This window comes from Nematostella vectensis, chromosome 7 (genome assembly GCF_932526225.1).
Source record: "Nematostella vectensis chromosome 7, jaNemVect1.1, whole genome shotgun sequence".
Classification (NCBI taxonomy): Eukaryota; Metazoa; Cnidaria; class Anthozoa; order Actiniaria; family Edwardsiidae; genus Nematostella; species Nematostella vectensis.
In genome coordinates this window covers 9,056,318-9,070,059 of record NC_064040.1, presented here as the reverse complement: position 1 = coordinate 9,070,059, position 13,742 = coordinate 9,056,318, and the positions used below count along the sequence as shown (strand labels likewise).

At 42.4% G+C, this 13,742-nt stretch overlaps 2 protein-coding genes across 3 annotated transcripts; both read left to right on the top strand.

Annotated features, from left to right (window-relative positions):
- Nucleotides 1–162: 162 nt before the first annotated feature.
- Nucleotides 163–9,093, top strand: LOC116611362. Of its 2 annotated transcripts, none has more exons than XM_048730135.1 (4): nt 163–590; nt 7,203–7,381; nt 7,894–8,078; nt 8,753–9,093. In XM_048730135.1, exons 2-4 carry the CDS (start codon nt 7,315–7,317, stop codon nt 8,948–8,950), a joined length of 450 nt encoding a protein of 149 aa, XP_048586092.1. In that variant the 5' UTR covers nt 163–590; nt 7,203–7,314; the 3' UTR covers nt 8,951–9,093. The 2 variants fall into 2 exon arrangements, with proteins under 2 accessions (XP_048586092.1, XP_048586091.1); XM_048730134.1 differs by lacking the exon at nt 163–590 and adding an exon at nt 2,616–2,863.
- LOC125568270 lies at nt 5,562–6,842 on the top strand. The gene is made up of 2 exons (XM_048730128.1): nt 5,562–5,983; nt 6,024–6,842. Exons 1-2 carry the CDS (start codon nt 5,625–5,627, stop codon nt 6,754–6,756), a joined length of 1,092 nt encoding a protein of 363 aa, XP_048586085.1. The 5' UTR covers nt 5,562–5,624; the 3' UTR covers nt 6,757–6,842.
- Nucleotides 9,094–13,742: the final 4,649 nt, after the last annotated feature.

Genomic DNA, 13,742 nt, shown 5'->3' with positions numbered 1-13,742 from the left:
GTGTGATAAGTCACATTTACTCGATGGGGTTTCTATTGTTTTTAAAACACGAGAAAAACTAACATTTTCCACCTGTTATTTGCGTCATTATCTCTGTGATAAGGATCTTGACACAGGTCGCCCGAGCGTAGTTCTATTGGACTGTGAGAAGCGATTTTAAGACATCAAAATTTATATGAAAATCAAAAAATAAAGATTTGAATTTAGAATGTGCCATGTTTGTCGTCCTTTATTACGCTTACTTTAAAGCTTCAAGAATCTAACTTCAATCTTAAAGAAAAGAATAGGGATCTGGCGACCAAATGCACCGAAAAGATACATTGAGTGGAAGATTAAGGTAGATTCTTAGGCGAAACAAAATAGCACTTTTTGTCTGAAGAAATTATTGTCTGAAGTTCACGCGGAATCATTGGAATTAGGCTTAGAGACCGGAAATCAGAATTCCACTCTATCCGGGTGGAGCCAGGCCAATATAAAGCAAGCAATTCGAGTGTGTTGAGCTGGGTGCCAATGGACCTTGGCAACAGGAATGAGACTTGATGGGTGCCAACGGACTAGGATAAAATAGCGGACACCTCGATCTTACACAGGTAAGGTTTCCCCCCTGATCTAAGGGTTTGGGTAGACTAAAACATTGCAGAGATAAGATGCATAAAATGATGTTAATCACCAAGAAAAGAAGCACTTACTCTAAAAGATAATAACAATGAATGTATTAGCGCCGGACATTGCAGCCAATTTGAAACTCGCGATGTTTTTCATCGCTTTTATCGCTGGGTCTTGGATGGGGAACCTCAATGCCCCTCATTACTATAATATAAGAGGCTACTCAGCGTATTCGAGAGTAACCGTGAGGAATTTGCTGCCTTGGAGGCTAAGATTTGCCAAGTTTTCGTTCAGGCCGATTAGCATATGGCACAAGCGTGGACATATTTCTCTTCTTCATCCGTTCCCGCCAGATTTGACAACTTCAATGGACGTCGGATGCAACCCGGGACCAAACAACTTAGATCACTGTCCAGTTCGCAGGAAATATATACGATGCAGGGCCGGGAAAAAGGTCAAGGAAAGACTAAACAGCAAAGTTTACAAGATTCCTGTTGTTATTTCAAATTAGTCACGCAATGGCTATCACGAAAGGAAAACGACACGAACGCAAACTCTCTCGTTGATTAAACCTTTCTCAGGAACCACTGCTCCTAGAATAGTCCAAAAGTGCATGGTTCTTAATGCCAGATCTCTTGCCAAGCCTGACGCAGCCCCGGCTCTTTATGCTGAGCTGAGCTCAAATCACAGGTAGCCCAGTCAATGGTTTCGAAGCTTGTTCGTAGCTTGGAATCGGCTGTTATTCTTAGAGGTAACACGGAGCGAAGCAAACTTATTAGCCTGCGAGGTGGAAAGTCTGCAAGGCTGTCATCGGCGCATAGTAATCTGTTATATAAATTAAACAAAAATAAGAGATAACAGATATATACTTACCTTGCTTCGAAAACTGTTAGTTCTGAATTTTAGACCACGAAAAATTATGAAATCCGTATCGAATGCGCCGGTGACAGCCTCTCGCTATAAGTTGTTTGCTTCGCTCCGTGTTCAGCCGAGCGTACCTAATTGCCAACGGCACCTATCCGGGTGGAGCCAGGCCAATATAAAGCAAGCAATTCGAGTGTGTTGAGCTGGGTGCCAACGGACTAGGATAAAATAGCGGACACCTCGATCTTACACAGGTAAGGTTCCCCCCCTGATCTAAGGGTTTGGGTAGACTAAAACATTGCAGAGATAAGATGCATAAAATGATGTTAATCACCAAGAAAAGAAGCACTTACTCTAAAAGATAATAACAATGAATGTATTAGCGTCGGACATGGCAGCCAATTTGAAACTCGCGATGTTTTTCATCGCTTTTATCGCTGGGTCTTGGATGGGGAACCTCAATGCCCCTCATTACTATAATATAAGAGGCTACTCAGCGTATTCGAGAGTAACCGTGAGGAATTTGCTGCCTTGGAGGCTAAGATTTGCCAAGTTTTCGTTCAGGCCGATTAGCATATGGCACAAGCGTGGACATATTTCTCTTCTTCATCCGTTCCCGCCAGATTTGACAACTTCAATGGACGTCGGATGCAACCCGGGACCAGACAACTTAGATCACTGTCCAGTTCGCAGGAAATATATACGATGCAAGGCCGGGAAAAAGGTCAAGGACAAGAAAGACTAAACAGCAAAGTTTACAAGATTCCTGTTGTTATTTCAAATTAGTCACGCAATGGCTATCACGAAAGGAAAACGACACGAACGCAAACTCTCTCGTTGATTAAACCTTTCTCAGGACCCACTGCTCCTAGAATAGTCCAAAAGTGCATGGTTCTTAATGCCAGATCTCTTGCCAAGCCTGACGCAGCCCCGGCTCTTTATGCTGAGCTGAGCTCAAATCACAGGTAGCCTAGGCAATGGTTTCGCAGCTTGTTCGTAGCTTGGAATCGGCTGTTATTCTTAGAGGTAACACGGAGCGAAGCAAACTTATTAGCCTGCGAGGTGGAAAGTCTGCAAGGCTGTCATCGGCGCATAGTAATCTGTTATATAAATTAAACAAAAATAAGAGATAACAGATTTATACTTACCTTGCTTCGAAAACTGATAGTTCTGAATTTTAGACCACGAAAAATTATGAAATCCGTATCGAATGCGCCGGTGACAGCCTCGCGCTATAAGTTGTTTGCTTCGCTCCGTGTTCAGCCGAGCGTACCTAATTGCCAACGGCACCTATCCGGGTGGAGCCAGGCCAATATAAAGCAAGCAATTCGAGTGTGTTGAGCTGGGTGCCAACGGACTAGGATAAAAAAGCGGACACCTCGATCTTACACAGGTAAGGTTCCCCCCCTGATCTAAGGGTTTGGGTAGACTAAAACATTGCAGAGATAAGATGCATAAAATGATGTTAATCACCAAGAAAAGAAGCACTTACTCTAAAAGATAATAACAATGAATGTATTAGCGTCGGACATGGCAGCCAATTTGAAACTCGCGATGTTTTTCATCGCTTTTATCGCTGGGTCTTGGATGGGGAACCTCAATGCCCCTCATTACTATAATATAAGAGGCTACTCAGCGTATTCGAGAGTAACCGTGAGGAATTTGCTGCCTTGGAGGCTAAGATTTGCCAAGTTTTCGTTCAGGCCGATTAGCATATGGCACAAGCGTGGACATATTTCTCTTCTTCATCCGTTCCCGCCAGATTTGACAACTTCAATGGACGTCGGATGGAACCCGGGACCAGACAACTTAGACCACTGTCCTGTTCGCCGGAAATATAGACGATGCAGGGCCGGGAAAAAGGTCAAGGAAAGACTAAACAGCAAAGTTTACAAGATTCCTGTTGTTATTTCAAATTAGTCACGCAATGGCTATCACGAAAGGAAAACGACACGAACGCAAACTCTCTCGTTGATTAAACCTTTCTCAGGACCCACTGCTCCTAGAATAGTCCCAAAGTGCATGGTTCTTAATGCCAGATCTCTTGCCAAGCCTGACGCAGCCCCGGCTCTTTATGCTGAGCTGAGCTCAAATCACAGGTAGCCCAGGCAACGGTTTTGAAGCTTGTTCGTAGCTTGGAATCGGCTGTTATTCGTAGATGTTAAACAAGTGGATTGAAGTCGCGATTTTTTGTGAAACATTGCCAATAAAATTGCCTTAAAACCTGGAACATGCCTTGTTGTTGTCATATTTATGTGTAATATACGATTTTGGGGGGTTTTTTGTAACGGAATATATGACTTCTCTCCCCCTACTAAGGAAAGAAACAAGGTTGGAGGCGCCATGTGTTCAGCCGAGCGTAACTTATTGCCAACGGCGCCGGTCAAGGATTCAAATCGCTGCTTACTCGTTTTAAAAAATGGCTAGCGGCCAGGGAAAATGATTTAGCTCGGATGTTTTGCCACATATCGAATGTAAGTGTACCCTGGCATAGGTCTGCGAGATAAAAATATTTCGTTTGTTGTATTTTCCTCGCGAATTTCGACGGTATTTGAGTGCTACCGAAAATGGCGCCTACAACCTTGTTTCTTTCCTTAGTAGGGGGAGAGAAGTCATATATTCCGTTACAAAAACCCCCCAAAATCGTATATTACACATAAATATGACAACAACAAGGCATGTTTTAAATTTTAAGGCAATTTTATTAGCAATGTTTCACAAAAAATCGCGAGTTCAATCCACTCGTTTAACCTCTACGAATAACAGCCGATTCCAAGCTAAGAACAAGCTTCGAAACCGTTGCCTGGGCTACCTGTGCTCAAATAAGATCGACATATGCTTCGTCTCTGAGTCATGGTTGAATAAAAAGATTCTATGCACTTGATCTGCCCTGATGATTATGTGATGGTGAGGAAGGACCCAGCGGATCTCAGAGCTGGTGGAGGGAATGCAATCATCTGCCGAAATGATTGGAAGATCAGTGCTCAATGTAGCTGCTAGTTTCGAATCTGAGACTATTTGGTGCATAATAACAACACCAAACTCGGAATTTTATGCGGCTAGTATATACCACCCTCCAAACCCAGTCTATGATGCAGCTGAATTACTTGACTTCATGTCTGATAAGTGTGACCAGATTTTACTGGAGAACCCTAATGCTAAGATCATCATAGCTGGTGATATAAATCAGTTGAACATTAGTGAGTTTACGCGTCAACATGCATTACACCAAATGGTCAAGGTCCCCACCAGGGGAGAACGTATTCTGGATGTCTTTCTCACTAATTATCCTTTCCTATGGAAACATGGCTCAGTGAACAAAGGTCTTGTAAGATCCGACCATCTTGTAGTCACTGTACCGCCATTGGCCCCTGTTAAACCCAGCAGAAAATATGTCAGCCTCAGGGACACGCGTGACCATAGGAAGGTTGCTATGGACTCGAAATTAGAGATCTCAAAGCTGAAGTGGGCTGAAGATTTCAACTTTGAGAATCCTGAGGAATGCGTACGAACTTTTGAATGACAAATTGTGGAATTTGTTTGATCAAAGTTTCCCCTGTATCAAGGTCAAAATGTCATCCAGGGACCCACCCTATATGTCGCCCTTGGTCAAACATCTCTGTAACATCAGGAACAAGTCTTCACGGTTCGCAGCGAGGCTGAGAACACCATACGCCAAGAAAGGATTAATAAATTAATCCGCATGAACCAGGTGATGTCTGTTCAGAATGAAAACAAGGAACACTCTAGGGGCTCCAAGGGGTGGTGGGACGTAGCGAATAGGATTACGGGAAGGAAATCGCAGGGGACTCCTGTTAGTATGGTGTTACAGCCTGATGAAATTAACATCTATTTCCAGGCCATTAACACGGATGATGCATATAAAGCTCCGGCGCTAGTGCCGGTACCTGAGGGTTGCAAAGTCCCTTCTATCGACGAGCACGCAGTAACAAATCTCTTAATTCATCAAAAGAGAAATGCTTCTGGGCCTGATGAGTTCCCATATTGGCTCTGGCGAGATTATGGCCATCACCTGGCACCTGTCATTACCAAAATCTCCACAGCTCTCTGAAACATCAAATGGTCCCTTTTTCAAAGAATCGCCATTGCACGAATGCAATCAGTTACGGCCTATATCATTGACTAACATCATAATGAGAATCTTCGAAAGGCTGGTCTGCAAACAAGAAGTGTCATCTGCTCTGAACTCACAAATACGATCTGATCAGTTTGCCTATAAGCAATGCCACAATACCACCATGGCCTTGCTTAAGTGTCAGCACTATTGGCTAAACTGGTTAGACACGGACGTTGACTTTGTCAGAGTATTTTCTTTTGATTTTAGCAAGGCCTTCGACTCTGTTTCCCATGAGATAGTATGCAGAAAGCTAAAGTGCTATGACATTAATCCTTATGTCATTAACTGGATTGTTAGCTTTTTGGGTAACCGTAAAAAGGGTGGTGGTGGATGGAGTGTCAACGAAGTTTGTCGAGATCGACAGAGGTGTTCCTCAAGGGACTGTGTTTGGACCTGTCTTGTTTTCCATTATGGTAAACGACATTATCCCGGTCAACCCTAGTAAGATACTCTTGGTTAAGTACGCCGATGACATCACGCTGAGCATTTCTCAACGACATAACTCTGCTGATTTATCTTCAGTTGAAGTTCAGAATATCAAGAATTGGTCAAAGGAAAATCGGATGACGCTAAATCTCTCCAAAACATGGGAAATGGTAGTCAGGGGGAGGACAAAGAAGCCCATTCCAGAACCTGAACCAGACATAAGTAGGAAAGAGGAACTTAAATTACTAGGCGTGACGTTCAATGAACAACCATGTAATTGGGACACTCATTTTGAACAAATGATTTCTAAGGCCAGCAGTAGGTTATACATTTTAAGAGTTTGTAAATTTTACGGATACACCATGCAAAAACTCACTCTTTTGTTTGACAGTCTCATTATGTCCCTGTTCTATTATACTATTGAAGTCTGGGCCTGTGCATACGACAGCAAGTATTTATTGCAAGTCGATCGTTTTTGTAAGCGTGCTGCTAGATACGAGTACACAACCAGTTACACACCAATTGCAAAAATAATCAGAGATAGGGACGTCAAACTATGGGAGAGGATAACATCAGATGACAACCACTGCCTGAGTTGCATGCTGCCGAAACGGAAAACCCGCAGCCTGAGGAAAAGGGGGCATGATTTTATCTTGCCGCAAGTAAAGACTGAGCGTTTCAAACGCTGTTTTGTAAATAGATGTCTTTTTAACCTTATTTAGTAGAGAAGTATATAAGTAGTTAATGGTTTGTAACCCGCCACGTCTGTCTGTCGGGATTATTTTTAATAAAGATATTATTATTATTATTATTATTATTATTATTATTATTATTATTGTTATTATTATTGTTATTATTATTGTTATTATTATTGTTATTATTATTGTTATTATTATTGTTATTATTATTGTTATTATTATTATTGTTATTATTATTATTATTATTATTATTATTATTATTATTATTATTATTATTAAGATGCAGGTTTACTCGATGTATTTTTTTCTGCTTTCGCTTACATTTTATGCCTGTGGCAATTGTATATCAAATTCAGTGATTGTTAATAATAAGAGAATTTGATTAATGAGGGTTTCACTTAATATTGCTTGTTAGGAATTGTAGCTTTGCCGGTTTCTATTTACCTTCGTTAGTTTGTCTGCCAAAACAGGTACCCTCTTAGTTTCCAAGTGGCGTGTTAAAGCATACTCTGTTCGGGGCGTCACCAGCGTGTTCCTTCCTCACAAATCACTCCACAACAACACGGATCTCTGCAAGCTAGAATGCGAGTCTGTTGGCAAAAACTCTCGTTGCTTTTGCTTATACCATATTTGGCCAGAGGGGAGAAAGGTAAACAACACTGTTGGTTCATTACTATTGTATGTTAACGTGTCCAGTGGCCCATGCGTTATCGATTAGTTTGTTTGCCTATTGGGGCTATGAAAGCGCCGGGAAATAAAGCACTAAATAATCATTCTCAAAGCTTTTTAACTTCAGTCAATTTCTTTGTATTGCATTTTCACAAGTTTTTTTCCGAAGGCGTCCTTGTTAGCGAAAAGTTTGTAAGATGTTGTAAAGTTTGTTTCTTGTAGAGTCTATGTTTCTTGTATAACATTTTTGCTGTATTTTTTCTGTCTGTTATGGCGGGGATATCCCACATTATTTATCTTTTACGAGAGTTTTAGTCAAATAAGCTTGAAAATAAGTCACCAAGTAGTATGATGTTTTACGTCACGACTTTTCTCTTGGAAAAGATTAAATTGTAAAGGAAAAAGATAATCACCTGTGTCCTTTTGGTTTTGTGACCTCTCTCTTACAACTCCCATTTTATCTATTATGACGTCCTATATCTTCTATTAAAGCAATGCTGGAACGACACCGGCGTGGTTTCCGGTCGTATTTCTATAACTACCTAGACGAGATAGCGATGTCTATCTGTTCAGCAATTCCAGCAGACGGCCCAGGGCTGATATACGCCGTACGGAGGACATGTGGAGACAAGGACGACTGCCGTAAAATCTGCACAGACCCCAAGCTACGAGAACAGGTCAGTTATAGGTTAATGGGGGACAAATGGTCAGATATATGGGAGAGGGGAGGGGCGCTATAGCAGAAGGTAATAAAGACAGGGAGGGCAAAGGGAAGCAGGGGAGAGGAAAAGAGGTAAGACAATAGGTCATAGCAGAGAGTAAACAGTTTGCAGTAAGTGTCATGAAGTTGGTAGTGGATGACAAAGTTGACAGTAGGTGACATGAAGTTATAAGTGGGTGACATGAAGTTGACAGTGGGTGACATGAAGTTTGTAGTCGGGGACATTAAGTTGGCATTTGGTGACGTGAAGTTGGCAGTGGGTGACATGGAGTTGGCAGTTGGTTTTATGAAGTTGGCAGTTGGTGTCATCAAGTTGGAAGTGGGTGACATGAAGTTGGTAGTGGGTGACATGGATTTGGCAGTGGGTAACAATGAATAGCTAAGGATGTTTTAAGAATCGCGAACCTCGCGATATGATTGTGTCTCGGGAAATTAAAGTAATAAGGGTAATGGGTTAGGGTTTGGTTACAGTTCGTAGTGGGTGACCTTGATATGCTACTGAGTGTCTAAGTGTTTAGTACTAAGTGGAAGTGAGTAATTAACAGTTTTAGCCACAAGCATCGGTGACAGGTGTTGACATTGTTCCTTATTACGTACGACTCTAGTGACTTGGTTAAACTAACATCTTAGGGCCCTAAAGAAGTTCAGCAATTAACCTGGACCTGTACCGAGTCCCTCCATGTATACAAGAGACAGCCCTCCCTGGCTGATAACTATGACGACTACACGGACTCCCGTAAGCTTGGCCTGGCTGTCTTCAGGCATCACTCGTGTACCGTGACGGGCTGTGGGCCCAACTACTGCTGCTGTCGAGCCGTAGCGCTCTAAGGATCGTTCACGTATCGAATAAGTTTGACGCCGACAACGTTGTACCTGCCGTTCACATCTCATACTAGAACTAGCGAGGTTTTGTCGCTTGTGATTTCTGTATCCCTTAACAAAAATGTAATAAATCTCAATTGCCTTATTGATTCACTGTATCTTAACACTGAGTGCCGACTGATAGAACATAAAAGTACATACTTGAAATGTGCAGATAACAAATATACTGACAGACGTAGACGTAGACATAGACGTAGACATGGACATAGACGTAGACATAGACATAGACGTAGACATAAACATAGACATGGACATGGACGTAGACATAGACGTAGTCATGGACATAGACGTAGACGTAGACATAGACGTAGACGTAGACGTAGACATAGACGTAGACATAGACGTAGACATAGACATGGACATAGACATAGACGTAGACATAGACATGGACGTAGACATGGACATAGACGTAGACGTAGACGTAGACATAGACATAGACATGGACGTAGACATAGACGTAGACATGGACATAGACGTAGACATAGACATGGACGTAGACATAGACGTAGACATAGACATAGACATAGACATGGACGTAGACATAGACGTAGACATATACATAGACATAGACGTAGACATAGACGTAGACATAGACATAGACGTTGACATAGACATAGACGTAGACATACACATGGACGTAGACATAGACATAGACGTAGACATACACATGGACGTAGACATAGACATAGACATGGACGTAGACATAGACGTAGACATAGACATGGACGTAGACATAGACATAGACATAGACATGGACATAGACATGGACGTAGACATAGACATAGACATGGACGTAGACATAGACATAGACGTAGACATGGACTTGGGCATGGACACGGACAGGGACATGGACTAAGACGTAGACATAGAAATACGATCCCGCTATGAAATCCCGCCGAATAATGACTGCTCTATACCTATTGGCTTTCTAATAAAAGCCTACCCCGCTCCCCATCTCAAAAACGAAAAGGTTATCTTGAACGCTTTTTCTTAAAGAGAATCGGTCAACCGCCAATTTGTCTTCCTATCAAAACACCAAGAGGGAAAAAGCGCCCATTTTTATCGGCTTATTTTTGAAAGCTTTGCGTTATTTAGATTGAATTTTGTATAAAATGTATATGTATAAAGTATACGTCTTAACGTCTTAATTGTATCACTTATGCTGCATTCACACCAAAACCATCATGTTTAGTTAAACAAGGTTTTTTTTTGCCCAAATTTTTACTAGCTAAATGATCACTTAGTAACATGTACAGTACTTTCTATTCAGTTTTGTTCTTGGTTCTGTCCACTCTTGGGAGATTGAGATTAAAACCAGTTTAATTAAACTACCTTTAAACTGGTTTAAGTGCTGGTGTGAGCGCGGTATTAAATGAGTTATGAAAACTTAATGGTGTGTGTGAGTTAAGCCCCGCCCTTCAGGGTGCTTTGCGAGATAAACCACACAAACTGAACAAGGTAATAAGGTGGAAAAGGAATACGGTTGGTGTGGCTACAGACAAACTGCAGACAAACAGCTTTTAGAAGAAGGTATGGGGCTCCAAGAAATACAGGAAGACCACTAAGCTTTTGCTCTGACGAAGGGCTAACGTCAGCGCAACCACTCTGTTTCACAGAGGCTTTTAACATACCTCATCAACCTTGTGTTGATTTATACCTTGTCTACACCACACCTACGCAGACCATCGAGTTTTTCTACAGCTGCCTGTTAGTCTTTCCAGTTATACCACTTAGATCCAGTTTTTAACCCATGATAGCTGCCTCTCGTATGGGAGTGAAACATGGCAGTTCAATGTTAAGGACTCAAGAAGCTCCCTTCGAGTACCAGTGTTGAAAAAGAAGTTCTGGCATCATCCGCACAGGATCTGCCGGCAAAAATATCGACCACACTCACATGAAAACCTGACGGTAAAAAAAGTAGAGGACCCTGGACAACTTGGAGGTGGTCGGCGGTAACTGGTGTGAATTATACCATTTCTGTAGATATAAATTATTCAGCTTAATTTTCGCTTGTACACTTAAATTCAATTTTTTTTTCTGCGAAAATTAATCTCGCGGTTTTTTTTATGGTACGGCTCCAATTGCGATTATCATCTGCTCCAAAATCCCCTAAAAACAGAGGTTTAACTCAGTTTTAGCAAGGTTGTAATCAGAAGATTTTGTTCAGGGGCCGGGGGGGGGGGGGGGGGTAAGCCTAAGACATTCCTTTTATTTGCTTCGAGGGCAAATAAAAGGAATTTGCTGCCTTGGAGGCTAAGATTTGCCAAGTTTTCGTTCAGGCCGATTAGCATATGGCACAAGCGTGGACATATTTCTCTTCTTCATCCGTTCCCGCCAGATTTGACAACTTCAATGGACGTCGGATGGAACCCGGGACCAGACAACTTAGATCACTGTCCAGTTCGCAGGAAATATATACGATGCAGGGCCGGGAAAAAGGTCAAGGACAAGAAAGACTAAACAGCAAAGTTTACAAGATTCCTGTTGTTATTTCAAATTAGTCACGCAATGGCTATCACGAAAGGAAAACGACACGAACGCAAACTCTCTCGTTGATTAAACCTTTCTCAGGACCCACTGCTCCTAGAATAGTCCAAAAGTGCATGGTTCTTAATGCCAGATCTCTTGCCAAGCCTGACGCAGCCCCGGCTCTTTATGCTGAGCTGAGCTCAAATCACAGGTAGCCCAGGCAATGGTTTCGAAGCTTGTTCGTAGCTTGGAATCGGCTGTTATTCTTAGAGGTAACACGGAGCGAAGCAAACTTATTAGCCTGCGAGGTGGAAAGTCTGCAAGGCTGTCATCGGCGCATAGTAATCTGTTATATAAATTAAACAAAAATAAGAGATAACAGATTTATACTTACCTTGCTTCGAAAACTGATAGTTCTGAATTTTAGACCACGAAAAATTATGAAATCCGTATCGAATGCGCCGTGACAGCCTGGCGCTATAAGTTGTTTGCTTCGCTCCGTGTTCAGCCGAGCGTACCTAATTGCCAACGGCACCTATCCGGGTGGAGCCAGGCCAATATAAAGCAAGCAATTCGAGTGTGTTGAGCTGGGTGCCAACGGACTAGGATAAAAAAGCGGACACCTCGATCTTACACAGGTAAGGTTTCCCCCCTGATCTAAGGGTTTGGGTAGACTAAAACATTGCAGAGATAAGATGCATAAAATGATGTTAATCACCAAGAAAAGAAGCACTTACTCTAAAAGATAATAACAATGAATGTATTAGCGTCGGACATGGCAGCCAATTTGAAACTCGCGATGTTTTTCATCGCTTTTATCGCTGGGTCTTGGATGGGGAACCTCAATGCCCCTCATTACTATAATATAAGAGGCTACTCAGCGTATTCGAGAGTAACCGTGAGGAATTTGCTGCCTTGGAGGCTAAGATTTGCCAAGTTTTCGTTCAGGCCGATTAGCATATGGCACAAGCGTGGACATATTTCTCTTCTTCATCCGTTCCCGCCAGATTTGACAACTTCAATGGACGTCGGATGGAACCCGGGACCAGACAACTTAGATCACTGTCCAGTTCGCAGGAAATATATACGATGCAGGGCCGGGAAAAAGGTCAAGGACAAGAAAGACTAAACAGCAAAGTTTACAAGATTCCTGTTGTTATTTCAAATTAGTCACGCAATGGCTATCACGAAAGGAAAACGACACGAACGCAAACTCTCTCGTTGATTAAACCTTTCTCAGGACCCACTGCTCCTAGAATAGTCCAAAAGTGCATGGTTCTTAATGCCAGATCTCTTGCCAAGCCTGACGCAGCCCCGGCTCTTTATGCTGAGCTGAGCTCAAATCACAGGTAGCCCAGGCAATGGTTTCGAAGCTTGTTCGTAGCTTGGAATCGGCTGTTATTCTTAGAGGTAACACGGAGCGAAGCAAACTTATTAGCCTGCGAGGTGGAAAGTCTGCAAGGCTGTCATCGGCGCATAGTAATCTGTTATATAAATTAAACAAAAATAAGAGATAACAGATTTATACTTACCTTGCTTCGAAAACTGATAGTTCTGAATTTTAGACCACGAAAAATTATGAAATCCGTATCGAATGCGCCGGTGACAGCCTCGCGCTATAAGTTGTTTGCTTCGCTCCGTGTTCAGCCGAGCGTACCTAATTGCCAACGGCACCTATCCGGGTGGAGCCAGGCCAATATAAAGCAAGCAATTCGAGTGTGTTGAGCTGGGTGCCAACGGACTAGGATAAAAAAGCGGACACCTCGATCTTACACAGGTAAGGTTTCCCCCCTGATCTAAGGGTTTGGGTAGACTAAAACATTGCAGAGATAAGATGCATAAAATGATGTTAATCACCAAGAAAAGAAGCACTTACTCTAAAAGATAATAACAATGAATGTATTAGCGTCGGACATGGCAGCCAATTTGAAACTCGCGATGTTTTTCATCGCTTTTATCGCTGGGTCTTGGATGGGGAACCTCAATGCCCCTCATTACTATAATATAAGAGGCTACTCAGCGTATTCGAGAGTAACCGTGAGGAATTTGCTGCCTTGGAGGCTAAGATTTGCCAAGTTTTCGTTCAGGCCGATTAGCATATGGCACAAGCGTGGACATATTTCTCTTCTTCATCCGTTCCCGCCAGATTTGACAACTTCAATGGACGTCGGATGGAACCCGGGACCAGACAACTTAGATCACTGTCCAGTTCGCAGGAAATATATACGATGCAGGGCCGGGAAAAAGGTCAAGGACAAGAAAGACTAAA